The sequence below is a fragment of the Bipolaris maydis genome (assembly GCF_028858645.1).
Source record: "Bipolaris maydis strain C4 unplaced genomic scaffold PSV08scaffold_14, whole genome shotgun sequence".
In the NCBI taxonomy this organism is placed as follows: domain Eukaryota; kingdom Fungi; phylum Ascomycota; class Dothideomycetes; order Pleosporales; family Pleosporaceae; genus Bipolaris; species Bipolaris maydis.
In genome coordinates this window covers 1,198,004-1,223,908 of record NW_027093870.1, presented here as the reverse complement: position 1 = coordinate 1,223,908, position 25,905 = coordinate 1,198,004, and the positions used below count along the sequence as shown (strand labels likewise).

The window sequence follows — 25,905 nt, the reverse complement described above, 5'->3', positions numbered from 1 at the left end:
ATGGTGGGAAGTTGGGGAAAAAAAAAAGCGCGCGTGTGAAATGCTGGGTTGCAGGGCGAAAACACGTGAAAGATGAAGGGGGGGGGGGGGGGGGGGGGAAGGGCTGATTGGTGCGAAAAAAAATACCCTTTCAACTTTGTGGTTCATCTTGTCGTTCGGCGGGACAGGGCGGGTGTAATTCCGTACCATGTACCTACCTATCTGCATCTTTCACATGTTTTTTTCTTTCTTTCAGCAACGCACGAAATGAAAGAAGAGAAAATGTAAGCACGGGATGGATAGATGAATTGTATGGCGTGATTTTCTCTCTCTCTCTCCCTCTGTACCTATATTTCTTGCACTTTATTTAACTCCAAGTTGTTTCTCTCTCCGTTTGTTGTTTGTGGATTTTTTTTAATCTATCTGCGGGAGGAGTTTAGATCAAGAATACGAGGGACTAAAAAAAACGGGAATCCCGATGGATTTTGTTTCAACACACAGGACGACAAGTAGCAAACAAGCAAAAAATCCCAGTAATGACATCACTACCAACATCTCACTTGTAATAGAAGATAAAACACAAAAATATTGAACAATGCACACGGATTTCCCACTTTTTTTCTTAGGTAGCTTGAAGTAAATAAACCTCTCAGAGTCTGGATATAGTAGATGGAATGGAAAAAGACTCGGTCTTGTCTTTTGCGATAAAAAACCAGACACAATTGTCTTTCCCATCTCTTCCTTCCTTCCTCCTCCACTTTGAATTAACCACCTCGGAATTTTTTTCTCTCCTCCCCCCGCTTTCCATTTCCCCCCTTTGCTTCCACCCCGCCTGCCTTTGCCGAAAAACAAGGTATCATATTTCCAACAAAACCCGATGACCGTAGTAAATGCAAATCAGAAAATGAATAAAAATAAAGGCGGAAATCGGAAGTCCCGCCAGCCGACTCTTCAGAAAAGAGGGGCTAGAAGAAAAAAAGAGGGTGTGAAGAGAGGAGTTGTTCGTGTCATGAGACATGTCGTGTTTCAAGACGAGGGATGTCCCGCTTCAGCCACGAACAAACAAAAGTCCCCCCACCTTTGCTTTGTCTCGCCCTCTCTCGCGTTCAGAAAACTCGTGGAAGCCATAACTCGAAAAGGAAAACAAAAAAGACATTTGGAGACCAAATCGGGTAACCCAGGATTATTTCAAGGAAATCTGGACATGAGAAATAAAAAATGGTTTGCGTGTGGAGGGGTGTGTGGGGGTATAACCGTGCGTTGCCCATGGACGGCTAGGTGCTGTCACTAAACGTATGAAAAAAATGGTGACGCAGATTTCCCCAAAGAATAAATGCCGAGTCGAAAAAAGGGTAATAATGAACATCGCGCGAGGGCGTGTTGAAAATCGAACCAGGTAATGATGATGAAGCGAGAGTGGTGCACTACGGACATGATGAACTCCGACATGCGCCATGGGTGTGTGTGTGTGTGATGGAAAATGATGATAAGAAAGAGAAATTACAGTAAACAAAAAAAGAACATTGACGATAAGAGGCAAAAACATTACGAGTGGAATAGATCCCAGGCTCTTGCGCAAAGTGCAATGAATTCCTCCTTCTTTCTGAGCTGCGTCTCTGGCGAGTCTCGGCCAGCGCCGAATGGGCCCAGACGAGGCTGTTGGCGGCCAAGCGGAGGGGTGCCATTGTCTTGCTCGTACTCGTCGCGGCCACGTCTCCGGGAGCTAGTGCTGCGCTGTGACTCTGGGCGGACATGGTGTGTGGATGAGGCGTTCTTATTGGGCATTGGCGATGGGGGCGTTGGGGGCTGGTGGCCACCGTAGTGGACCAATCGGGGGAGCAGATCCTCTCGACCACCTGACATTTGCTGGACTGCCTCCTCAGCAGATTTGTACTCGCGGGGCCTTGATGTTGGCGGGGGCTGAGTGAACTGTGGGGGCGGGAAGCTGGGCGATTGCATCGGGGGCTGTACGTTGGAGTGTGAAGAGTGTCCAGGGCTGCCGTTGTGGTAGGCATTGCGTGCAGTGCCAAGAGGCTCGGGGAAGACGTCCGAGATGGGCGGTAACCGGTTGCTGGTCTGCTGGGCCGGGACATGGTGAATGTGCGAGGACTGTGACAGGTTTGATGGGGCGTTGGTGTGCCTTGATGAGGATGCGTTGCTGCGCAGGCCAGTGAAGGTTTGGTTGAGGGGCGCCGACTGGATGACGCGGTCGTTTGCAAACGACTGGTGTGAAGGAGGCGCAATCGAGAGGGCTGGAGGAGGGCCCTTGCGGCGCGAGGTCTGAGGAGTCTTTATTGTGCGGCCGAAAGCACCAATCTCTGTGCCTGGACGGGGCTCGTCTGCCTCGGATGGACCGCCCTTGCCGTGCTTCTGGCGGGCCTCGATAATCTGTCGCTGGCGCTCTCGTACATCGAGACTTCGCTGTAGCTGCTCACGCATGGTGGGATCCTGCGTGTGGAAGCCAGGGGACAGGCAGGCAAGGCCTACATCGAGCAGGTTTGCAGAGGGCTGGCCCGAGGGGCGAGCAGTGAGGGCGCCGGACGAGTGGACAATGTTGTGGTTGGAGAGGTTGAGGCGCTGGGGTCGGTGGCGGGTCGTGGTGGTGGGCATGTCTGGCGAGGAGGGCTCCTTCTTGACGACTATCTTGGGGGCCGGGCCGCGGGATCTGCGCGACGAGGGACGGTTAGACATGAGGGACATGATGTCTCTGTGCGGAGGGGACATTGAGGTGGAGGTGGGTGACGAGGCCGACATTGGACGGCACGAGGGAGAGTGTGAGGCAGAGGAGGAAGAAGAAGAGGTAGAAGATCGGGAGGAAAGACTAAACGACGTACGAAAGAGGGGAGCGCTTTGCCTCTGCTCTGTGCTGTGCACCTGGGCTGGAGGAGGTAGGTGAAGCATTGTCGTGGGGGGGCAGTTTGTTTGTGCGAGAGGTAGGCGTCAGTTGGTGGGGAGAGGAAGTCGAGGGCGCAATGGGAGCATATGTCCTCGAGGAGCCTACGCCGTCGACGGGCGCTGGTGCCGCATGCTGGGCAGGGGCCGGGGGATTGGCGACAACGGTGGTCATGGTCGCGTGTGGGCGCCGGTGTGAGAAAGCAATGGGTCGGGACAGGTTGATTGTAGGAGGGTGAGTGTGGCAGGGTCTTGTAGGAAGTCCGCTACACCAAGTGTCGAGGGATGTGCGCAGCCGGGGCAGATTAGAGGCTGGTGCAACACGGGCGCCGGGGGGGGCTAGCGAAGCGGGGCAGGCGACGAGTGCGACGGGCCAGCGAGCCAGCGAGCGAGCGAGCAAGCAAGCAAGCAGGTGGCGTTGCAGGCAAGTGTCGAGGGAGAGAGAGGGTGGAGAAAAAGGCGAGAGGAGGAGAAAAAGAGCGGGCAAAAGCGAGAGGGCGTGGGCGCAGGCGTGTGGGCGTGGGCGTCGAGGGCAGATAAAAATGGGGGGGCACGGATGCCGGGCAGCTCTTGTCGAGTGTTGCTGCTAGGCCGGCCAGCCAGCAGACGACAGGGCCAGGATGGATGGGATGGGATGGGGTGGGTGGATGGATGGCAGGATGGGACAGGAGGGCTAGCCGTCTTACTCTAGGGCAGCCTCGAGACGCCAGGCATGGGCGCGAGTATTGGGGCCTAGGGCGAGCAGATGTGGCGGCCAACCGCTGTTTCGCATAGGCACGTCGGCGGCGAGGGCAGCTCGTCGCGCGTAGTCAGCACCACTCAGCGCTGCGTTACAGGCCCCATTGCCAATACTTGGCCGGCCGCCAATCACCGCGACGGCTGTCTGCTGAGGCCACCCGTGTTTCACGCCCGCCCATGCCCCCGTTTGACCAGGCCGGAAGGGGCGAGGGCCCGGCCAGCACGAGGCCCCGCCCCAATTGGCCAGGCACATGGTTCATGGGCCCGCGTTTCACCATGGCCGGAAGGGGCGACCGCCCTCGTCCACCGCGGCCAGCGCCCATGTCCAAACCCCATCTCACACGTGGCTGTCACTCCGCCTCCACGCTCGCTGTGCTGGCTGTCGCTGTTTCCTGCCCGTCAGTGTGTTCGCGCGCCAGCGACATTGCGCCTGCCCTGTCGACACTGTCGCTGTTTGTCACTTGCCGCATCCGTCCATGGCCATGCACCCGCCTCGCCTGCTGCTATCGCTGTTCACACACCTGCACACCAGGATACTACTATTACACTCCCTGCCCTGCCCTCCCGTGACTCATCCCCATCCCATCCCATCCCATCCCATCCCATCCTATCCTGTCCACCGCCCTCACGAGACCTGCCAGCGAAACCTATCCTGAAACACCAAACCCTCTTTTCTCGCCACGACACCCGACTGACCGCTGTCCATCGCGCCTGCCACGCCGCCGCCTGATGGACCCTTTTTTCGCCTGTCGAATAGTAGTACAACGCCTCCAACACATGTCCATCCTCACCTACACGCAACATAGTTTGCCCAGCCCGTGCCCGCCCCTCTTTGGCTTTGCTTGTCTGTGTCTGTGTCTGTCCGCCGTGCCCACTGACGTCGCCATGGCACCACCAGCTATCTTCTTCGTACGTACTGCAGTGCGTAAATACGCACGCATTGTAATGTATCCAGGTACCACAGCACTTGGAGTAGGCTCCCACGCACAAACATGCACCGCGTGCCTGCCACATTGGTCGCCTTTCCCCTGCACTCGCCGCTGGCGACTGCCCCTTCCAGCTCTTGCATTGACAAACCACTCATCTCACCTCCACATCCACCACCCATCCCAACCCTTAGCATCCCCTTCGGCCGCCTACATCGCCCTCCCTTACTCTCGCTTCCGCCCGTCCACACTGCATCACGTCGCAAACAACCTGCCGGGTCCGGCCTGAAAAAACCACTTCCGCCGCCTGGAACCAGTGGGTCTGCCACTCTCTCCATCTCTCTGCCTGCATCCAACCCACGCGCTGGGATAAGATAAGGCTGTGTCACCACTAGCTGCCACTCCGGCAAAAGATCGTCTGGCCTTCCCCTTTGGGCCCTCGGCTTATTGCAACTGCCAATCACCAATCACACCCCTTACCAGTACCTCGTCTTTGGCTGCTGCTGCAAACTCGCTCACAGTCTCACCTTGACGTCCTTGGCGCCCGCCCAAACGCTCCCAGCCCGTCCCGGCTCTCGGTCCGGCTTCTTAGACCCTCTCAACATGAAGCACTCCATGGCCTTTTTCTTCAACTCACACGACCCAAACAACGCCTCCTGCCGCCTCTAGTCAACAACCGATTCCGTACTACCATTCCCACTTCCCAACCCTGTCCCACCTTCTTCACTCGGTACTCGCTCCGCCCACGTCTGCCCGTCCAAAATTCCTTGCTTGCCGTTGCACCAATACTACTCTGCCCTCGTGTCCACTCTCACAGAGCTGCAATCTGCCATGCGCATCATCCCTTTTGGCCGCCACTCGAATGACTACGCAAACTTTGCGGATTCCTTCCGCAAAAAGCCCCCCCGCCCCATGCATGTTTCCACTGATCGCCATTAGCTCCCAGCCAACACCCTCATCCGTAAAAACAAAAACCTTCACCTGTGTAGATCTTCTATAACCAAGTACCTTCTTGATGCTATAAGCTTTCATTACCGGTCTCTTTGCATCTCGCCTAGGACCGTTTTAAAAACACCGTTGCATGACCGCATTATTTATGCCGTGTCACCGAGAACCCTGAGCTGGCCGTGGTCCACGATGCACAACAGACTACCTGCAGCATCGTCAGTTCTCGTCCTGCCAAATCCGAGCGGGCAATAAACAAACAAAAAAACTCCCTACTACAACAAAATCAAATTGGCCACTCTCTCAACACATTGATACTTGATGCCATCGCGCCCATGCCGTCCATGACGACAATATGCTTCTCTGCTACTCCATTCACACCCTCGTCACTACCAACCACGATTCCGCTCTCAGTTCGGAGCTCCGCATCCATTCTCGGCCACCACGACCACACCAAACAAACAAACTATGCCTTTTTCGCCCGCCCTTCGGTGATTAGCTTTCCGCATTACCCCGGAAACTCTATCTTGGTAAGACGGCTACACCAGTCGCCATTCTGACAAAAGTACTGCTATCACAAGGTATCTTATTGTTATCGTCAATGTACATAGGTTACATACACTGATCGCCGGGTAAGCCGACATTACTATGACCATCCCCGACCGCATATGGTCCTGGGGGGGATTTTAGATGACTCGTCATGGATTGCCTGATTCAGGGGGGAAGGGGGAAGGGGTGGTTTTTTTCCTTCCACCCCATAGTGCATTGACAATAGAACCTTTGCTCCCCCCCTGTAATGCGATAAAAATAACCCCCTTGTTGTTTGTCTTTTGTGCAAATCCAAAGAAAAAGGAAGCACCCGAGCAAAGTTTAATGCATTGAATTTTGGTGACCAGCAAAGTAAAATAAATGCTTGTGATCCACACAGCCCTCTAAGCAAGCATTAAACTCAAATTTCACCCTTCCCTCATGCATTCGGGGGAATGCCTCTCTCTTTCACGCTTGCAAGAAAAATATCTTGTTTTGTCATCACCTTGACAAATAACATGATCAAAAAAATTCAAGGACGATGAATTCAAAGTTGCAAATGTTTAATTTCAATTCATGCCGTTGTTTGTTTTTCCATGCCTCCGCCATAAACTATGCTAATAAGACAAGAAGTTAGTAAGAGAGAGAGGAGGAAAGAAAAAGAAGAAAAAAAAAACTCTGCCCCAACTTACACCCCAAAAAAAAACAGAAACAGAAACAGGGTTGCAATCTTTGAAACTCCCCATGGGTAAGAGAGAAAGAGTAGAGAGAGAGAGAGAGAGAGAGGAGGGGGAGAAAGAAAAGAGGAAAAGCTATTACATATGGCTTATACCCAATCGAGAGTCCTCGACAGAAGAGAAAGGAAAGAAAAAGAAAACAAAGCTTAAAAGAAAAAAAAGAGCCAGTTAAAAGAAGAGGAGGGGAAGAGAAACCCATGTGACTACTGTTGCTTCCCAATGTGCTCCATCCCCCCCTTTTCTTTTTTTTTATTTTACCATGTCCCCTCCCTCTCCATTGCTAAAAGCTCCTCTTTTTTCTTCTTGTTCTTGTTCCCCAAAGCATCGTAGAAAGAGAGAGAGAGAGACAGAGGGGGGGGGGAAGTGCTGGAGAGAATGATGTGAAGAGATGCATGACCATGCACTCGTCAACTAGCCAGCCAGCCAGAAGAAAAAAAAAAGAAGAAGAAGACGTGGGCAATGTCTTAGGCCTTGAGGGTACCGTAATCAGCAGTCCCCCGCTCGTTCAAGCTAAACTTGCCAAATTCCTTCTCAAGAATCGGTGTTAAAGTCTTGTTGTTAGTCTTGACGTCTTCCTTCTTTCCCTTTGCGCTGGCCCCTTGCACCCCGCCCTTGGCCTCTTCAACCGGCGACTCGACAACCGTGTCCTCGGAGTCCTCTGCGCTCTCATCCGCAGACACTGAAGATGACGATGCGGGCGGATCGTCCCTCCCCGCGAGCTTAGCATCGATTTCCTTTTCCGCCTGCTCATCCAACTTGCTCGTCTCGCCCTCGACATCGACCAGTTCCTCGCCCTCGGCCGGCTCTTCACGCGCATCCGGCACCGTCTCCTCGTCGAGCCGCCAGTCCTGGATGGCGCGGATGATGTCGACAGCCAGCTGCCCGTTCTTGCGCAGCGCCTTGTCCCAGTGCGGCGGGATGCCTGTGTTGGCCACGACCATCATGCGCGCGACAGCATGCACGAGCATGTGTCGCATCGGGCTCGACTCCTCCGTGTTGGCGTAGATGTACTGCACGCGGCGCAGGCCCGGGTACGAATCGCTGTACTTGTACCACTCGCGCACCACCTGCAGCACGTCGGCCACGAGCGCCGGAATCTCAAACTTCTCCGCCATCAGGTACAGGTCGAAGGCTGTGCCGAGGTCGGCTTCCTCGCGCGGCACCGGTAGGCTGGATGAGTAGAGCCAGCCGACAAACGTCTTGAACGGCACGTCTTCTTCATCGGGGAGGCCAAACGACTGCGTGCGCGATGAGGTTGACGATTTGGAGTAGAAGATTTTGCGGAAGAAGGGCGAGTGGTGGCATAGTAGCTTTTCGTGTAGAATCCAGTGCGTGTTCTCGGGTCCGACGTAGATGTCTACCATTGAGCGTGAGAGGAGCCTATTACATCCATTTGGTTAGAACACGCTGTTCGCCCATTTGCGCTAGCTGTCGTTTTTCCAAGAACGTACTCATTGAGTGGCTTTTCCTGAGCATTAGACATGATTGCTTAGTCGATTTTTACTCCTTCTTCTTCTTCTTTTCCTTGAAATATCTCTCTTTCGTCTCTCCTTTTTTTTAGAGGGGGGCGATCGTGGCGGTCGTGGCGGCACCTCGTAACAGGATAGATGCAATTCAACCTTCTTCGGCCTCACTCTCTTTAAACAAATCCACCTCTCTCCTTTTTTTCAGTCACGTAGAAAAACGGAGCACAAAAGGGGGCGGTGAGAAGGGAGAGAAGCGGTATGCGAAAACCAAATGTATGTGCATATGTGTGTGTGTGTGTGCAAGCCCTCCTGCTTTTCTTCCCTTTCTCCTCAGCTTGAAAAGCACAATGACGTAGTTTGCGTGTGACATGCCGGGTGGGCTGGACTTGCGCGCCCCAACGCCACTCACGCGCGTCGTCTGCCTTGGAAGAAAAGCATCCTTGCGCTTCCCCATCGTATGACGGGGTCCACTTGGGTTTGTGCGTGCGACGGAAGAAGAAGAATCCCATCATCTACTGGCGATATGCGCATATAGGGGATTCAGCGTCTGTCGCCTTGCCTTTTCGTTGTATGCATGACTATACACATGTGTGTGTGCCTGTGTCTTTGTCTTTGCTTTTCCCTTCCTTACCCCCCCGTGTCTCAGGTATGGCGCTGGTTGGGCTGGTGGTGATTGCATCATGTTGTGTTACATACTTAGAAGACGATGCAGGGATGGTTGTAAGAGTGACGTCGATGGTAAAGGCATTACACTACTACAAGCGAGATTGGTGATGAACCGCTGTTCTATGGGACCAACCCTTCTGATTCGTCTGCATACTCCACAGTCGAATTATCTAACATCATTCCAATCGACCTGGCCAACGTACAAGTTTCACAATGCCATAATTCTCTCTTTTGCAAAACGACTAGATACATGGCCGTGCTGTTTCTGGTTGCCCACACGCACAGCCATATGCATCACCCTTGACTCAATTCCCCACCTGCAAAATCTCCGCAGCCCTCAACACCGCCCGCGCACTCTTCTCAATCCACTCCTGCGCCGCGCTCGCATCCCCTTTATTCACACTATCCGTAACTGCAGGAAACACATCAGCGCCATACCCGTTGTCAATGCCCGGTGCACTGATCACATTCTTGAACGTCTCGCGGCCAGGTAATCCACCCGACGACGCAAAGCCACGCGAGAAATCCCGGAATTTTGCATTTACAACCCCCAGCATCACTGTATCCTCAAATCCCACGGCCGTCTGAGCAACCTGTGCGATATTCGCAGCCTGGGCCTCAAACTCTGCAATCGCATCGCCCAGCGGCGCGAGATCCAAGTCCTTGGACAATTCAGAGTCTGCGATTGTTTCGTTGAGCTCGGAGAGGTAGGATTGCAGGACTGTGGCTGCGTTAGGGAGGTCCCAGGGGATGAGGGCGTCGTCGGCAATGTGGTAGGCGACGAGGGTGAGCCACTGGCCGATTGCCTTGTGCAGCTTGAAGTCTGGGTCGCCGAAGCGCGACATCCACGCGTACGAGTCGTAGTTGGAGTGGTAGTGGTAGATGGGGTCGGTTTTGCCGCCGTCGGAGCCAATGTCGATCTAGCAGGCGTGTTAGTGGTGGAATACTAAGGCAACATGTGCGGGAACGTACACATGCGATGCCGTTTTGGTAGAAACTGGCATAGTCGGAGCCACTTCCCAGTGGTGGAATTGCTCCCTGGGTAGTATTGTGCCACATGTCGTAGAGCGTGGGGAAATCGCCCCAGCCTTCGGGGAATAGGACCTTTTTCATCTGTTCTACGACCATGGTGTGTAGCTCTCCGCTGCCGGAGAACGAGGTCCTAGGACCAGACACTGCAATGTCCAGGTTGAGATAGGCAACTACACTTGTTGTGAGCCAGGGCAAATTCGTTTCAACCCATTCAGTGGAACCCTGGAGGCCGAATTCCTCGGCATCCCAGGACCCAAGGACGCTGCACTGGGTTAGTCAATGTGAATTCTGCGGTGGGCTGGACGTACATTGTTCTCCTTGGCTTCCAGCCCTTTGCCACCAACTTGCCAAACGCATTCGCCAGCTCAATCAAAACAGCACTGCCCGAGTTCGGATCTGCAGCACCGCCAATGACCCATGCATCGCGGTGATTTCCAATCACGACGACTTCGTCGGTAGTCCCGTTGATGACGCCAATGACATCCCATGCAGGGGCTACCCACCCGTTCATGAGATGGTCTATATGTAGGAGCGCACCAGGGGCAGGACCGCTGTCATAAGTTATGTTGCTGAATCCACCAGTCCACCCACTACGGTTTGCTTCCTTGGCAGATACGCCGTGGCCCCTGAGAGCCTCAAGAAGCGGGAGCGAATCCTTCATGCTAATAGGGACGGATGGGATGGACGGTGTATACAAGGAGATATCCCCACGCGGAGAATCCCACGAGGAAGCCCACCCGACAGTCGTAGGATCACCAGAATACAGTGAAGAAAAGCGTACACTACCTCTCTGAATCGAAGAGGGATTTCTTGCAGGTCCATCTATCGTTCGTCAGTACTCACTCAAACAAGCGTAATAAGAGGGCATCAAACCAGGATAAGCCTTATACCCATTCTCCACCGTAACCTCACCATCATCCAACGGATCCGTAAAAAGCACACACCCCGCCATCCCATTATCCTGCGCATTCTTCACCTTGGTCCCACGATATATCCCCCCATAATTCGCAAGCGCAATTTTACCTTTCAACTCAATTCCCGCGTCTTTCAGAACCTGGAAATCCGCTCGTGTGCCGCGTCTAATCTCCCGCAAATCCACATCCGCATCAGCCTTGTCCATCCACTTCATAGGCATCAAAAAAAAAGATAAGAGACGGAAAGAAAGGAGAGAAAAAAACTCACCCAACATACACATACTCCCCCTTAACATCCCCACTAGCACTCATCGCATGATACGCCGGAATCACATTGGGATACCCACTCGTCTCATCCTCGACCAACACATCCTCGACCAGCCGCGCCTCATGCAGCACCTCGCCCGCTACACCCTCGAGCCGCAGCGCCGACCGCTCAGGATATGTGTACCAAATGGGGAACTCCTCAACGCTCACCTCGCTGAACCCCGCAGCCCGCCACTTTTCCGCCGTCCACTCCGCCATGGACCGGTTGTGCGTGCCCAGATGGTCGCCGTGCGTGTAGTACGAGGACCATGTGCGCAGGGCGACGGCGTCGAACGAGTTGACGAGGACGGATTCGCTGGGCGTCAGGACCGGTGGGTACGCCGCCGTGTCGCGGATCCTGTGTTTGCTGGCTGAGTGCGAGTGCCGGCTGATGCGCGTCTGCAGGAGGGACCAGTCGCGTTGGCAGGCTTGGATTGGTGCTGTGAGCAAGAGGAAGAGGACGAGCCAGGACTCCATTGTGAAGCCGGAATTGACCAAGCAATCAGTTCAATGCATGGGAATAAGGGAAATTGGCACCATCTTTTGCATTGCGAGTACAAGGCTTTTATATACCTATCCATCCATGTATCTATCCTGTTATCTTTCTTTTCGTCTGTCTTCCTGCGTCGACCCCGCTTCCTCCGATGCCATCATCCTTCTTCCTTTTTTTTTTACTCGAATGATAAAAGAAAACAAGTACAAAGAGTGATGCAGGTATGTCGTGCTTTTCCCCCCCCACCAAACGTACCTGCCCTTTCAAGCATTAATCCGCGGGCGGGGGAGCGGGGGAGCACAAGTGTGGGGGTGAGTTGTTGAGCGGTTGAGTTACATGCAAGTGCAAGTACCGTTGCAAGTTGTGGTTATGTCGTTGTAGTGCAGGGCTTGGCGTACATCATTTTGCGGCCTTAGCTGCATGTTATAAGTAGCTCTTAAGGGTAGGGGTGGGGGGTTGAGTGCATGGAGGAGGTGCGATGTGATTGGCTATTGGCATATCTTAGTATTTTCGCGGATGGTAGTCAGGTGTAGTGGGATGTTAAGGGTATATATCTCCGGATGGTGCGTGGTTGTGAGATGGATAGTAGAGTGTTTGTTGGAATCTTGCCTACGTATTTCACTTATACTAGTAACTGATGGGAGGTAGATTGGTGGGCAACCATATTAGCCAGAGTAGCATATCGTTGTAGTGATAGAGCTAAAGCTGCAATTCTCTTCAGCGCCGCTCACGGACTAGAATCATCATGTTAAAGAATACTAGGGTTGAAAGAAAACTAAAATGCCGTTGGATGGAGGCACAGTTGTTACGATACTCTGAACCGAGAAAAAAAAACCTTGAGGACTCATCAGATCACCCTTTCTCGAGTCGGGAGAGTTACCAGTAGATATGCGGCTTGGTACAAAATTTTTGAATGCGGGCCGGCTATCAAGCTGTTGCTCCATCAGTCTGCATCATGGCTGTGTTGTGACCTAGAATTTTCGATATTACTAAGTACGCAGACATACCGCTCTGATTAGTGTTGACTGAAGTCGTAGCTAGGTTGAGAAAAGCAGCTTACTACACAGGTAGGCTTAGCCTCATATTGAAGACCTACTGACCTGAATGTACATGTAGTCCCCTCTGAACCTTGAATATCTCGTACCGTCGCCAAGAGCACTCTGTTTATCCCATGCCACCGCCAATAAATGATCAGGATACAAAGATATACTATTATGAGCTATGATGATGATGATGGTCTAATTGACAAAAGATCTGCCTACATAGAGTGGTTAATATGGCCCTCACATGGGCCACCGTAAGCTTGAATCTATTTAACTTTCGGTACCTTTACTACTCTTCTCTCGGTGGACGGGAATACCCGGACTCCAGACAGGCCACTCGATTGGTTAATCGGTGAATTTTAAACGAAATCACCGAGCACCGATGGTATGAAGCTCGCTTGGAGCCTTTATTGCTGCTATTGTAACACTACGATTAGCATTCTACTCAATGTGCACTTCGTCATAGTAAATCCGTTCCGTGAGAGCTACTTTGCTAGTACCGAGAGCAACAACACGCCAGAAAGCTAGGAATTCCAGAGCTTTGTAGCATCACTTCAATATTATGATCAACTTTATTGTTTATTACTGTCTTTTTTTGCTATTTTCTCAAGTAGCTTATACAAGCAGATATGGATGATCTTGAAAAGGCACGGGTAAACGGTCCTGTCAACTGTGTATTCACTTGTCGCTATTGCCTTTCGGTCCGCACTATACATCGATCGTGAATTTAGGTGAGATGAGTAAAACTTCTAAGCACTTATGCTTTTAAAAGACGAAAAGCTTTAAGTAGCGTGCATGTACTCAGCACAGTGACATAGATGGAGAGTTTTCGCATAATCAGAGCACGGGTGTGTGTTTGCCTATCTCGTAGCCGGTGGTTGCACATGACATATAAAGTACTACTATGTTCCGTCTTCATCTCCACCAGTCTCTCCTAGCAAAGGTCTGATCAACTACTCATCTATTAATTCCACGTCGTCAAGCGCGAACCCCATTCTAAAGACATCAACATGTTCTTTCACGCCTCCGAATATCTCCTCTCCGCCATCCTCATGGTCTCTGTCGCATCTAGCGCAGCGCTTCCTTCCTCGCAAGCTCTCGAGCCCCGACAAGGCGCATGCATATCCGCACTGTTCCGCCCCAACCCCGTCAACAATATCGGGCAAATCTCGTTCCAGCGATACATCGATGAGCCGAGAAGCACCGGAGAGCAGGCAGTAGCCTCGTGGCAACCCAGCAACCTTATTGTCCTCCATATGACCATCCCGACCAATGTCTAAACCGCCCGAAATATCAATGTCTTCGTCACCAACCGCAGCTCCAGGCGCAATGCCATCATTCTTACCAACTTCCAGGACACGTTGCTGTCTACTCAGCATCGTGCGCAGATTAGAATAATGGTGCCTGGGCAGACACGTACAAGTGGTGTTGTCAGTCCCGGTTCGGTAGCCCCATGTGTAAATCTGTCACGCCTTGACGGCACCTGGTACTTCCAGGTCGAACAGTAATGGAAGTAAAGGTTCTTTTACTTTTGCCAGGGGCTGGGCTATACTTGTCTAATCTCCATTTATGTTGAAGAGAGAAAGTGTGTGTGTGTGTGTGAGAGAGAGAGAGAGAGACAAATAATTTCATGCGGTAGTCTGTGGCGACGTTTAAAGATTCTTGCCATCATACTCTGAAACCATGTCTAGGAAGGACATCTATTAGGGATCTGTTAGGTTCTCTCTAGGATGGAAACGTTACTGTATATATGTATGCAGTCTCATCTGAACAATGAATTTTATCCTTAAGAATTCGTCTCAACTCACCGATAACAAACAATCTTGGTGCCTATCTGCGAAGCACTTCAAATTTACAATTTAATTTTTTCGAAAAGAAATACTAGAAAACATTAATATTCAAGCGTCCCTAGGAACTTAGTATATAAACAAATGGTTTGTATTAAAGTAAGGTTCCGCAAGCTTAAGTCATGCTTCTATAGTAAGACTTCAAACTCTATCCAGACACGGTTCCCTCACTGGGCCGTCGCACAAACAACATCTTCGGAGCAGCATTGTTGGCACACGAAGTTTGAACGGAGACGCACATGCCAGCGCCGCCTCTGCAGCACGTGTTGATGACGCACAACTGATTGGCGCCGCAGTCCGAGTTTGTATTGCACGCGGGACTGCTGCAGGATGTGCTGCCGGGAATACAGAGACCGCCGCCGCCAACGACGGAGCCGCAGAGGCAGCCACTACCACAGTAGATGTAGCTTCGGCACGAGGAGGTGGCGCATTGGGGGTTCGGGTTCAGGTTCTGGCACACACCATTGGTGCAGGAACCGCCGTTGGGACACTAGGGTGATGTTAGTTGGTTATGAGGTATGATTGACAAGGCATTGGGGACTTACTACGTTGCCGCATGAACCGCAGTTGTTAGCGTCGGTGTTGAAATCAGGTGGAGCCGCTGTCTCAGTGGCCTTGGTGACAATAGTTACTGTTGGGGTAACGTATGCAGTTGCATCAACCTACAAGAATCAATTAGACTATAGCCTTGTAAGTGAGAATAATAGACTTACAGATAGTGTAAGTGTCTCGTCCTCAACTGTGGTGATCTGAACTGTAGCCGTGGTTGTTGCGAATTCAACGACAGAAGTAATCTCAGTGACGGTCTCGGTCGTTGTAGGTGCTTGCAGGCCAAGGCATCCACAGCCCTGGGTAATCTTTTCACACTCGAACTGCTGAAGCTCTTCCGGTGCCTCTGCGCACAGTACGACTGGAGTGGGAGTAGGGGTGGGGGTGGGAGTGACTGGTGTTACCGAGGGTGTTGCCGAAGTGGTAGAGTTAACAACAGGATATGGCTGGTAAGTGCTCGAGTTGGCAACAGGGTACTGCTGAATGATGCTCGAGGCAGCGGGGTATTGCTGAACTGTGCTTGAGGTAACATCATAGTGCGGGTAAACATTGCTCGAGCTAGCTGCATAATAGGACCCGTCAACGCTGGAGGAACCAGTAGGGTAAGACTCCTTGGTGTTGTAGGAATCAGCGTAAGCCTGCTTCAGAGTGCTCGAGGAACTGGTGGGATAAGAATCCTCCGTGTTGTAGGATCCATCATGAGTCGGCTTCAAACTTTCTGAGCACTTGGTCGAAGAAGACTTTGTAGAGGTAGAACTGGAGCACGTAGTAGAGCTAGTGCTTGTTGGAGATGTCTGGGCAGCGCTGATGGGATAGGTGGGATAAACACCTGCACTGCTTGCAGACTTCTTTCCGGTACAAGTCGTGTCGGTGGAAGCAGTCTCAGCAACCTCGCCTCGTTTGAAGACGGTAGTGATTGTGGGGCATGCTGGGACTGTGGTCGTTCTAAACAAATCAGCAGCTGCAATTTAGATTCATATTAAGCAGACTTACTCAGTGACGGCTACTGAGACAGCATCAGTAGTACTAGTAATGGTACCGGTGGTGAGTGTCTCTGTGTGGGTAAACGTCTCGGTGGCAGTGAGTGTCTCTGTGATTTCTGTGGGTCTGGTGTCCGTCACGGTGTTCACAGCCGTGGAGGTGACAGTTGAAGTAGAAAACTTGAGTAACGACGAGCATAGTTCCGGCGTATACGGAACGGCATGTAAAACATTAACAACATCCGGAATCAAGTCGCACTGGGCTTGTTCAGTAGCAGTAGTGGCTGTTGCCAGAGACAAAAGGAGTGAAGCGGTAAACGAGCGCATCTTGAACGAGTGGAATGGTCTATGACCGGCTGCTGGAATTGGACCTGCTGAATGGAATAGTATTATCCAGTGCAGTCTCAGTCAGGCATGGTAACCGGCATATATACATGGCAGAATGTTTCTCGATTCAGGGTTATTCTGGTGGCGTCGTATGCGAGCCGAGCATTTCAGAACGGAGAGGATACTTGGTCAGGTGGAACGGCGCCTCCGAGATTCTGTTCGGTTTCCCCCTACTAATTGAAGACACAAAAATGCTTGAAGCGAAATGGCATGGTAACCGAACTCCTGAAGAGGTAACGGGCTGGAGCAAGAGAGTCAAGGTGTGCATGTGGGCTTTCTACAACCAACCTATTGTGGTATAGCGAGGATGGGATGGCGCCGCCCGCTGGCTGAGGGAAGTGTTCGGTAGCCTATTGAATAGATAGCGCGAGGGGCTAGATTCGGGTATCCCTGCCAAGCATGAGGCTGAAGAGCAGCTAAGTAGATCTAGATTCCCGGTCCTCGGGCCTTATGTTAGGGTCTGAGCGTGAATCTACCATGTTTTTGACTGCATTTTCTGGTTGATCGGTTGATCGTAAGAGACTGTACGCCACACTCGTTCTTAATAGCACAGGGCCAAAGGCATATGTAAGAGAGCAAAACTCAGCAATACGCAAAAACGCTGCATTGCTGGTTGGGTATATGGAATTGATCCTAATGCCTTTCCGCATGTGAATGCGCCACACACGAGAGGCGTTAAGTAGTGCGCCGCGCATCGGGCATGTTCCTCCTTTCTTTGGCAGTGACCTTCTTGCGACGGCGTTCGATGACCTTGTCGCGCTGCTTCGCCTTCATATTCTGGAACCGGTCGACCAACGCAATCTTCTTTTGCTCGGCTAGAACGTACGGTTAGCACGTGACGGTTAAATGGAGGCGCGATCATGGACATACACTTCTTCAAGAAGAACGGCTTCTTGCCTTCCTTGACCAATTCCTTCTCCTTCTTCTTGTGCTCGCGTGTAACCTCTTTGAGCTTCTCCTTGTTTTCTCTTGCCTTCTGCTGGGACTCCATAGATAAAAGCTTCTTCTTGAGTCGCTCCTTCTCCTCTTCGTTCTTTGTCTTTTTGATGGTGCTGCGCAGTTCTGAGATTTCAGAAGCCCGGTAGTCGTTGAGGAACGAATAGCGCTTGTCAATCACATGCTCGTCTGGCCGGGGCCCGGACACGCTATCAAATCGTGGGTCTCGGAAGACGGGTTTCTTCACCTCAACCACCTGGCGTTTGCGCGATACCATGCGCTTGCTCGACTGGACGGCTGGGGCATGTTTGCTGGAGCGCGCATGAGGCGCGGCGTCTGAACCGGAGCCCTCGCTATCGCTGGCGTCGCCGTTGTCGCCACTACCACTCTGAACGGGCTTCGCCTTGGACTTGCTCGATGTCTTTGCTTTCTTGCTAGGCTGCGCACCACTTGCAAGCTTCTCAGCCTTGATCTGCCGTAATCGTTCTCTCAACGCCTCCAGCTTGTCTTCTTGTGATTTTGATGTGTCGTCGCCTCGCTTGCGTTTTCGATTAGACGATTTCGAGAGTGCATCCTGGGCTTTGGCTAATGCGCCGAATGAGACTCTGCTCATTTGCGCCTTTACTTGGTCGTCGTCGTTTTCAGCATCTGACTTGTCCATGTTAGCACAGCCCACTGGTCGATTGCTCTGTATGATGCTCACCATGTCTTCAGACCCCGCGTCTTCTTCGCCATCGGAGCTGATGACGTTTCCGCCTTCATCTGCCTCGATCACAGAAGCAGAAGAAGACCGGTCCGTAACCTCGTAGTAGTCTTCGCCATCCGAACTTTCTTCTGCTGCACGCAGGTTGCGGTCGAGCTTGTTTGAAAGGACCATCGCGGGCACGTATATCAAGTCGCCGCCGTGGAATTACTAGGCTGTGAGATACAGTCCTTGGATTGGAGTGGAGCGTCGCGAAAACACCCCAGATTGCGCTACCCAACTTTTCGGTGGACCCCACATGGCCGCCGGGGTTTCGATTCGCCGATAGGGCTGACGGCCAGGCAGTTGCGCGCCCAAATTTCTATACAGAGGCGTCATCAGCTGGGCTCATGCTTCGGGCACTGCATCGTCACCTCGCCCTGCTCTTCACTCCTCACTCCTCTCTGTTCTCCAAGTCGTCCTCACCGCCAGCGCACGTGCTCAATGGCCGCCATCGCGTCAGCTCGGTACAGCATCCCCCACTGCGCTCCAGTCGCAACTTCTTCCACTAACATCGCCAACTCCAAGACCACCACAGGTCGACATAGTCCTTTTCCAGAGCGCCCGCTCGCCTGCACCGCCCCAGGCTCCAGCATGAACGATTCATGGAACCCGAATGCGCTGCCTTTCCAGCCTGGCGGCTTTGGCCATCGAGAGCAGGATTTGGGCGCCTTTGAGAACCAGCTTCCTCCCCCTCCTCCTCCCCAGGCCCCTCCTGGACCTCCAGGCCCATATGGATCGCCAGGAATTCCGTGGAATAACAACTTCCCCATGCCACCTCCGATGATGCCGCCCCCTATACCTCCGCACATGTTCAACAACCCACAAGCATATGGTGACTACGGAGCCCACCTCCACGCGCAGGCGTACCATCAGTGGATGGTGCACAATGGTCATGGATACCATGCACCTCCACCTCCGCCTCCACCCCCACTAAACTATCCACCGGGTCCAGATGCTTTGGCAGGACATCCGCCTCCGCATATGCAGCAACATGGGCCGCCGCCGTTTGGACAGCCACCGCCATTTGGACCTCCGCTTCACTATGGCCCTCCGCCATTCATGCATCACCAGCAACGACAGATGTTTGGAAATCGGGCGCAGCATCACACAATGCACTCCCAGGCAAACTTTCCCCAAGGTGCGAGGAACGAGGACATACAGTATGCTATCGATGCCTTGTTCCAGGGCGCAAAGTTCAAGAATCGCAATGCTAATATTCACAGGGCGCCAAATTATCCAGGGAAGAAATCAAAGTCTGTGAATGCTGCCAATAGCCAAACCAAGCAGAAAGAGTATGGAACCCTCCACTGCGTTGCTTCTCACGAAGCCGACTGGCACCGGATTAACAAACATCACAGTGTATCCAAAGGACCCAAGCAAACTCCTGCTGCTGAGAAGAAGGGACGTTATGGGGACGAGAAGATCATGCTTCCTGCGCCACAGCCCACAGAGGAGTACATGGAGCAGTCTGCTGGAGAACCGTCTGAAACCGAGACCCCTGGCCCAATGTTGGTCATTCTGGACCTTAACGGTACAGTCCTGTACCGGCCTAATCGCAATGCGAAGACTATGATCGAGCGCCCGTTCTTGAAGCCCTTTCTACGCTACCTGTTCGAGAACTTCAAGGTCATGGTTTGGTCAAGCGCCAGGCCAGACAATGTCAAGGCACTTGTCAATCAAGCTCTGGACAACGATCTGCGCTCCAAGCTCGTAGCTCAGTGGGCGCGCGACAGCTTCGGTTTATCGCCGGCAAATTATCAGCAAAATGTTCAAGTGTACAAGAACTTGAAACTGGTATGGAGCCGGAGTCAAATCCAGTCGTACCACCCAGAATATGATGCTGGCGGTCGCTTTGGTCAGCACAATACGGTTCTCATTGACGACAGTTCCATCAAGGCCAGCGCCCAGCCGTATAATCTCCTCGAGATTCCAGAATTCTCAGCTACACCTGAACAGATGCAGGGTGACGTATTGCGCGAAGTAGCTGGTTATTTGGAAGTGTTGAGGAAGCAGTCAGATGTGTCCAAATTCATCAGCAAAGTCCCGTTTGTGGAAGGTGGTCAATGGACGTTCGAGTGGCCTGACAGCATTGCGGGTGGGGGTGAAATGACTGCCAAGGCTTCTGCTCCTCCTACGCTCAGTAAGAAGAAAAAGAAGAAGCTAGCTCAAGCTGCTGCAGCTGCTGCAGCTAAAGCTAACGTCCCAGTGTCACAGGTCCCCTTGTCGGATGCGACTGATACTGTGGCCTCTGTGCCGTTGGTAGCCTCAGTGCAAGCGGACTGGTAGGCCTATCTTCCGCTTGCATATGCTATGAAATGGCCACGTTTCCAAGTTTGTTATGCAATGCTGGCGTTTGGGGTAACAGAAGTCTTGCACGAAAAGTCGATACCCTTTGGGCATCTAGCCTATGCTAGAACGAGACACGAAAAGCGAGCATCATGTACATCTTTTGAGCGATTATACCATCTGAGGACTGTTCTGCTGCGTTTTTGTAAAGAAATAGTTACATTCCTGCTTGTCTCTTCCACCTGAACGACCCTTGGTCCGCAATCCCAGCACCCATTCTAAAGGTCGCCTTTGCTGCTTCAGTAGCGAGCAACAATAAGCTTGCTTGGTTAGGGCAAATGTCTTGTAGAAATAATACCATGCGTAGAACTGAGAACCCTCCCCCTCATTTTGTTTTATCATCAGGTTGATCAGTTATAAGATGACAAAATAATCACTTCTTACTACACGTCTTGATCCTTGCTATTGCCGTTGTGGTGTAGTACACCTTTTATCCCACAGCAGGTCCACAGAAAAGGCAAAAACCAGTCGAATGTCATGCCATTTTTCGTCCGGTCCATCTCTTGAACCATGTGCATGTTAACTAGTACAGAGAACAGGGACATTAGTAGCATGCCCTGAGTAATGGCAGTCCTGCATGCACTGGGCGGATGCAACGGCCTTGTGCCCGCGGATAGCCGAGGCGGGACGAGATTTTCCCACCGTCATCCAGTCATTGTCGCCGGTACCCGCGGGTCCGTTAATACAGCGCAATTCCTTCTCCATCCGCTGTATCACCTTACTACGCAACGCAGAATGTCCACAGCGGATGATTCCATGACCGGCACTGGCACTGGCCAACAGGACGCAAACTCAGCATCAAGCAAAAAGCGGACCCACCCGGAAGACTTCAAGCGGGCCTACAAGGCCTGCATTAACTGCCGGCAACGCAAGGCCAAATGTATCCTGGGAACCGGCCCTGATGGCGGAGAGCTAAAGCCTCCTTGCCAAAGATGCAAGCGAGAGATGCGCGAATGCGTCTTCCGGTCGGAGCGTTCATGGGTCAAGAGACGCAAGCCGGGAGAGGCGAGAGAGAATGAAGACGAGGAGCCTGCCCAGCCCCAGTCAAATCCACAGCCCGTCGTTCATCCCTCACCCAGTGGCCACAGATTGTCCATTTCGACACATGGGTTCACTCCGGGAGGTAGCCCACATGTTAACGGCGGCCACCATCGCCCGGAATTTCAGTCTCCACACAGCCATCTTCGGCGCGTTTCGTCGTCTCAGTCAGATCTAGCTCATTCCGTGATGAGGACTGTGGTTTCTAGCGGCAGCGATGCGTTGAATCTGCTGTTTGAGGCCGCAAATCATCGCGACGCCATTGACAACCAGGAGCAGTCAGGGTCTCAGGCATACGAGACGCCCAGGTCAGGGCCATCTGGTTACGATAATGGCGTGCCATCATCCCCATTTCACACATTCAGAGCGCAGCCGGTGCAGATGTCAACACCGTCGCCTGAGACTCTAAAGATATGGACTTCGTGTCGATTTGTGCAAATGGGCTGGTTCTCCGCGCATGAAGCCGTTACATACGTTGATCTATTCTTCAAGAACTGTTCGCCCTTGTCGCCCATACTAGGAGAGTTTTATTCGCATCATGAGAATCACTACACACTGATTGCGTTGGATCCGTTTCTCTGTACCACTATCTTGATGATTTCATCTCGATACAATCTCCTCCCTGGAGTAGGTGGCGCGTCGCGAGGCTACTTTGTGCATGACAGACTCTGGGAACAATGTCAACGTTTCATCATGAAAATCATGTTGGGACAGGTGAAGCCCTCTAAAGCACAGAGTAGGACTATTGGATCCATTGAAGCACTGTTGCTGCTATCCGAGTGGCATCCTCGCGCTCTTCACTTCCCAACTGCCGCAGATGGCTGGGACTGTGAGCTCATGATTGGCGCCAACAACACCACTGAAGAGGGTGCAAAGCTCTTGGAAGGAGACGTAACCTCGAACAGGTGGTTCGAGGATGTCATAGAACCTGCAAAGCGCTCTGATCGCATGTCTTGGATGTTGATGGGTTGTGCCTTGTCGTTGGCTCAAGAGCTGGGCCTCTTTGAAGATAATGCAAGGATCGACAAAGATCAGGTATCTTACCCAAAGTTCTCAACTGAATATCTGATCCTACGAAGGATCCGAGCCCGGAAGCTACTATACGTGCTACTTGAACAGCTCTCGTGGCGCTTAGGTTGCACTTCGATGATCCCGCAAAGTCTCAACCATGCTTTGATGGAAAAGATTCCGGTCGATTCAGCGACAGGTGCTGTAGAGCAATGGCAGTCTTTCATGAGTGCCTGGGTGGAGCTTACAAAGCTTGCACGTTCCATCTCTGATACGATATATCCCAACACGACTACTACAAGGAGTCTGCTGCGCACTGGTCGCTACATAGGCCTCCTTGAACACTTCCAACCTCTACTAACCTCGTGGAGGAAGAAGTATCTTGATCCCTGTAGTAAGTTACTTTACGCCGTTAAACATATGAAAACCTCAATGCTAATGCTTCACAGAGCTCAAAGTCGGATTGCATGACATGCTTCACATAGAGTATCAATATGTTCGCATCTACACCAATTCGCTAGGCATGCAAGCAGTCGTTGAGCGCACCCTGGCCGAGACCGACCCAGATGTTCCTCAAGAAGACAATCTTCCCTTTAATCTCGAGCCAAGAGACTACGATTTTATCCAGGAGGTGGTTGATGGAAGCTGCCAGATTTTGCAAAAGGTCTGCCAATTGTCAGAAACAGGAGCACTGCGCTACTCGCCAGTGAGGATCTTCCTGCGCATCACGACATCATCGATATACCTAATCAAGGGCCTGAGCTTGGGCTCACGCAATCAAAAGCTCCAATCGTGTCTAGACATTCTTGACGCAGCCGTCCGGGCACTTCGTGCGAGTTAGTGTTATCTATGCTCTGACTTTGTATTGTTGCTGACATTTCAGGTACTCTTGACGATATGCATCTGGCGTCGCGCTATGCCACACTACTTGACTTGCATGTTGCTCGTCTCCGCGAAAGCTTTGTTGTTTCTTCACGACCACCACGACTCCCCTCACGTGCTACGTCCGCCGACCTCAAGGGCGCAACAACGGGCATGGAATTTTTGAACAATCACAATGCCGGACAGTCACACCTTTCCTCACTAGCAGAAAACGTGACGAATCTCATGCCAGATGACGACTGGCTTGCACTACCCTTTGATCCTGCAATGGCACCATTTGGTTTGGATAGCGGGCCACAGAGTTTCCAGGGATTTGACGACGGAACTTTGGATTTTATATGGAATCTACCGATGTAGATTGTTGGGTTGAAAAGTCTTAAAGTGATGTTTTAGACAAAGCACTATCAAAATGCTTAAAGTAGAGAGTGAAAGACAAAACTGATAGAGAGAGAAAGAAGATGAGATCTGTGGCTCAAGATGATCTGGAAATAGATAATGAATTGAAAAATATCAATATGCAACATGTGCAGTAGACCCTATGTCCACGCTAGATCCAACGCCAGGAAAATGCCTTGAACGCCAACCACTCATCATGTCTCCTCATCTTGGCCTTGCCTCTCTCTCAGACCAAGTTCCCCCTCAGCTCCTGCTCCCTCTCAATCGCCTCAAACAAGCTCTTAAAGTTGCCTGCACCAAACCCACCAAAGTTATTCCTCTGAATAATCTCAATAAACACCGTCGGCCGATCCATAAGATGCTTAGTAAAAAGCTGCAGCAGGTAACCCCCCTCATCAAAATCAATCAAGATATCCAAGCTCTTCAGCGTCTCGAAATCCTCATTCAGCGTCATGCCCGCCTTCTTAAGCCTGATCTTCATGCTCTCGTAATACGTCTCGGGGACCTTGATAAACTCGACGCCCCTCGCCTTCAGGTTCGTAATGGCGGATATAATATCCGTAGTCCGCAGTGCAATATGCTGGACACCGGGACCACCGTAGAAATCCACGTACTCCTCAATCTGGCTCTGTTTTTTGCCCTTGGCGGGCTCGTTGATGGGCATTTTGACGACGTCGTTGGGGGAGCTCATGACGATCGATTTGAGAGCGGAATACTCTGTGCAAATGTCCTTGTCGTCTACACTCCAGAAGCGGTGAAAGCCCAGGACTTTTTCGTAGTAGGCGCAGACGTTTTCCATTTCATCCCAGTCTTGGTTGCCGACGCAGTGGTCGATGGCGCTGAGATTGATGGAGGGGAGGAAGGCGGAGAGTGGGTCCCGAGCGCTGGTTTCGGTGCGGTAGCCGGGAAGGAAGACGCCGGTGTAGGAGGACTTTTGAATTAGAGTGTGCGTTGTGTCGCCGTAGGTGCGGATGGTGGCCAGGCGTACGCTGCCTTGGTCGTCTGACAGTGTGTAGGGTTCTCTGATGGAGACGGCACCGGCGGAGACGGCCGCAGAGTATATGGCGTCTACATCATCGACTTCGAATGCAACATCTAAATGATAGTGTTAGTTGTTGCATTTTGCCTTTGATTGATGAGCACAGAGAAGGTGTGCGGTGTGTCACGCTTACCCTTGACAGCATCACCATGTCTCTCCTGGTGCGCATGAATTTCCTTGATCAACTCCTCATCCTCCTTGCCAAATCTTGAGCCTTGCTCCAGACACCGCAGCGGCGAAGTCAACACGAATGTGACGTCGCCGTTTCGTACCACGTGAGAAGCAGTAGCTCGCGAACCAGTCTCAAGTCCACGGTATGCTACACGCTCGAAGCCCATGCGTGCAACATAAAATGCTGCGGCCTGCTTTGCATTGCCGACATACCAGTGGACATGGTGATAGCCACGGTATGAAGAGATGTCTGAAGTAGTGGCGTTATCCGGACGGGGTGACGCAGGTGGGGAGATAGCAGCGGGCGCCATGATGAAATATGATATGAACTATGGAAGGTCGAACAGTTGTATAAAAACAAACTCAAGGCCTTATTAGCAAGCAGTCGAGTCGTTTTAGATGCTCGAATTCTTGCTTGCAATGCAAAAGTAGTACAGTGGTGAGGATTCCGGTTGAGACATGCAACGCAGTGCGATCTTTATCATTTCCACTACCGCACAGAGTCCACTTACCTTCGCAAACCGAATACCGATTGCTTTTGCCAGTGAGCTACCAAGTTTGTCTCAAATAGCGTCATCCAAGCGGTTATGCCGAGCGCACGTGAAGCGGCCGTCAGAAGCAATGTTAGTTTGTCCGGCGGTGTCCGTCAATGAACGCCCGCTGGTATCCGACGGATTGTTGAAGCACCGGCATGATTGTACGTGTACAATGCCAAAAAAGAAGTCCACCGCGTACCGAGAAGCCAGTACACCGATTTTTTCTTTTCCATACATGATAATGGATCAAATGGACGTGGGAGTGATAGAGTTTGGTGATGTGTGGTGATGTAGCAGCGTTTTGCCGGCAAAAGCCGCGTCGAGGCGTTAAGCCGAGTAGGCATTAGAACAGCATCTGCACGCCGATATGTCAAGGTAAT

At 51.9% G+C, this 25,905-nt stretch overlaps 10 protein-coding genes across 10 annotated transcripts; 3 read left to right on the top strand and 7 right to left on the bottom strand.

The window, feature by feature from the left end:
* Positions 1-1,524: 1,524 nt before the first annotated feature.
* PSV08DRAFT_229950 (uncharacterized protein) lies at positions 1,525-3,046 on the bottom strand (the record flags this gene model as incomplete). Its single annotated transcript, XM_014218801.1, has 2 exons — positions 1,525-2,686; positions 2,814-3,046. 2 exons carry the CDS (start codon positions 3,044-3,046, stop codon positions 1,525-1,527), a joined length of 1,395 nt encoding a protein of 464 aa, XP_014074276.1.
* A 3,516-nt stretch (positions 3,047-6,562) lies between these two features.
* PSV08DRAFT_15319 (uncharacterized protein) lies at positions 6,563-7,076 on the bottom strand. The gene has a single exon (XM_066091831.1). The coding sequence runs from the start codon at positions 6,942-6,944 to the stop codon at positions 6,642-6,644; it is 303 nt and encodes a 100-aa protein (XP_065948241.1). The 5' UTR covers positions 6,945-7,076; the 3' UTR covers positions 6,563-6,641.
* A 105-nt stretch (positions 7,077-7,181) lies between these two features.
* PSV08DRAFT_209215 (uncharacterized protein) lies at positions 7,182-8,228 on the bottom strand (the record flags this gene model as incomplete). The annotated part of the gene is made up of 2 exons (XM_014218799.1): positions 7,182-8,125; positions 8,197-8,228. 2 exons carry the CDS (start codon positions 8,226-8,228, stop codon positions 7,210-7,212), a joined length of 948 nt encoding a protein of 315 aa, XP_014074274.1. The 3' UTR covers positions 7,182-7,209.
* A 711-nt stretch (positions 8,229-8,939) lies between these two features.
* PSV08DRAFT_229943 (uncharacterized protein) lies at positions 8,940-11,606 on the bottom strand (the record flags this gene model as incomplete). Its single annotated transcript, XM_014218798.1, has 5 exons — positions 8,940-9,797; positions 9,850-10,171; positions 10,218-10,731; positions 10,783-10,988; positions 11,092-11,606. 5 exons carry the CDS (start codon positions 11,604-11,606, stop codon positions 9,183-9,185), a joined length of 2,172 nt encoding a protein of 723 aa, XP_014074273.1. The 3' UTR covers positions 8,940-9,182.
* Positions 11,607-13,675: 2,069 nt separating this feature from the next.
* PSV08DRAFT_355724 (uncharacterized protein) lies at positions 13,676-13,945 on the top strand (the record flags this gene model as incomplete). The annotated part of the gene is made up of 1 exon (XM_066092922.1): positions 13,676-13,945. The coding sequence occupies one exon, from the start codon at positions 13,676-13,678 to the stop codon at positions 13,943-13,945; it is 270 nt and encodes an 89-aa protein (XP_065948240.1).
* Positions 13,946-14,512: 567 nt separating this feature from the next.
* On the bottom strand, positions 14,513-16,439 carry PSV08DRAFT_365526 (uncharacterized protein). The gene is made up of 4 exons (XM_014218796.2): positions 16,055-16,439; positions 15,226-16,006; positions 15,058-15,174; positions 14,513-15,002 (listed from the first exon to the last, which is right to left on the bottom strand). Exons 1-4 carry the CDS (start codon positions 16,366-16,368, stop codon positions 14,661-14,663), a joined length of 1,554 nt encoding a protein of 517 aa, XP_014074271.1. The 5' UTR covers positions 16,369-16,439; the 3' UTR covers positions 14,513-14,660.
* Positions 16,440-16,996: 557 nt separating this feature from the next.
* Positions 16,997-18,310, bottom strand: PSV08DRAFT_365525 (uncharacterized protein). Its single transcript, XM_014218795.2, has 3 exons — positions 18,068-18,310; positions 17,299-18,016; positions 16,997-17,243 (listed from the first exon to the last, which is right to left on the bottom strand). Exons 1-3 carry the CDS (start codon positions 18,239-18,241, stop codon positions 17,104-17,106), a joined length of 1,032 nt encoding a protein of 343 aa, XP_014074270.1. The 5' UTR covers positions 18,242-18,310; the 3' UTR covers positions 16,997-17,103.
* Positions 18,311-18,554: 244 nt separating this feature from the next.
* PSV08DRAFT_229937 (HAD-like domain-containing protein) lies at positions 18,555-20,395 on the top strand (the record flags this gene model as incomplete). Its single annotated transcript, XM_014218794.1, has 4 exons — positions 18,555-18,573; positions 18,635-19,269; positions 19,333-19,401; positions 19,468-20,395. Exons 2-4 carry the CDS (start codon positions 18,701-18,703, stop codon positions 20,393-20,395), a joined length of 1,566 nt encoding a protein of 521 aa, XP_014074269.1. The 5' UTR covers positions 18,555-18,573; positions 18,635-18,700.
* Positions 20,396-21,211: 816 nt separating this feature from the next.
* On the top strand, positions 21,212-23,901 carry PSV08DRAFT_209204 (uncharacterized protein; the record flags this gene model as incomplete). Its single annotated transcript, XM_014218793.2, has 3 exons — positions 21,212-22,895; positions 22,951-23,337; positions 23,385-23,901. 3 exons carry the CDS (start codon positions 21,212-21,214, stop codon positions 23,738-23,740), a joined length of 2,427 nt encoding a protein of 808 aa, XP_014074268.1. The 3' UTR covers positions 23,741-23,901.
* On the bottom strand, positions 23,866-25,438 carry PSV08DRAFT_412147 (Glyoxalase/Bleomycin resistance protein/Dihydroxybiphenyl dioxygenase). The gene is made up of 2 exons (XM_014218792.2): positions 24,952-25,438; positions 23,866-24,874 (listed from the first exon to the last, which is right to left on the bottom strand). The coding sequence occupies exons 1-2, from the start codon at positions 25,298-25,300 to the stop codon at positions 24,006-24,008; spliced, it is 1,218 nt and encodes a 405-aa protein (XP_014074267.1). The 5' UTR covers positions 25,301-25,438; the 3' UTR covers positions 23,866-24,005.
* Between the last annotated feature and the right edge of the window lie 467 nt (positions 25,439-25,905).

Bases quoted from the DNA above. Each gene is read 5' to 3' on its own strand.
- PSV08DRAFT_15319 (XM_066091831.1), bottom strand. From the start codon at position 6,944: ATGGGTTTCTCTTCCCCTCCTCTTCTTTTAACTGGCTCTTTTTTTTCT.
- PSV08DRAFT_365526 (XM_014218796.2), bottom strand. From the start codon at position 16,368: ATGCGCTCGTTTACCGCTTCACTCCTTTTGTCTCTGGCAACAGCCACT. The intron at 16,007-16,054 runs GTAAGTCTGCTT...TGATTTGTTTAG, and splicing joins GTCTCAGTAGCCGTCACTGA to AACGACCACAGTCCCAGCAT. The intron at 15,003-15,057 runs GTAAGTCCCCAA...ACATCACCCTAG, and splicing joins GCGGTTCATGCGGCAACGTA to TGTCCCAACGGCGGTTCCTG.
- PSV08DRAFT_365525 (XM_014218795.2), bottom strand. From the start codon at position 18,241: ATGGTCCTTTCAAACAAGCTCGACCGCAACCTGCGTGCAGCAGAAGAA. The intron at 18,017-18,067 runs GTGAGCATCATA...AACATGGACAAG, and splicing joins ACGCGGGGTCTGAAGACATG to TCAGATGCTGAAAACGACGA. The intron at 17,244-17,298 runs GTATGTCCATGA...CGTACGTTCTAG, and splicing joins GCCGTTCTTCTTGAAGAAGT to CCGAGCAAAAGAAGATTGCG.
- PSV08DRAFT_412147 (XM_014218792.2), bottom strand. From the start codon at position 25,300: ATGGCGCCCGCTGCTATCTCCCCACCTGCGTCACCCCGTCCGGATAAC. The intron at 24,875-24,951 runs GTAAGCGTGACA...ACTATCATTTAG, and splicing joins ACATGGTGATGCTGTCAAGG to ATGTTGCATTCGAAGTCGAT.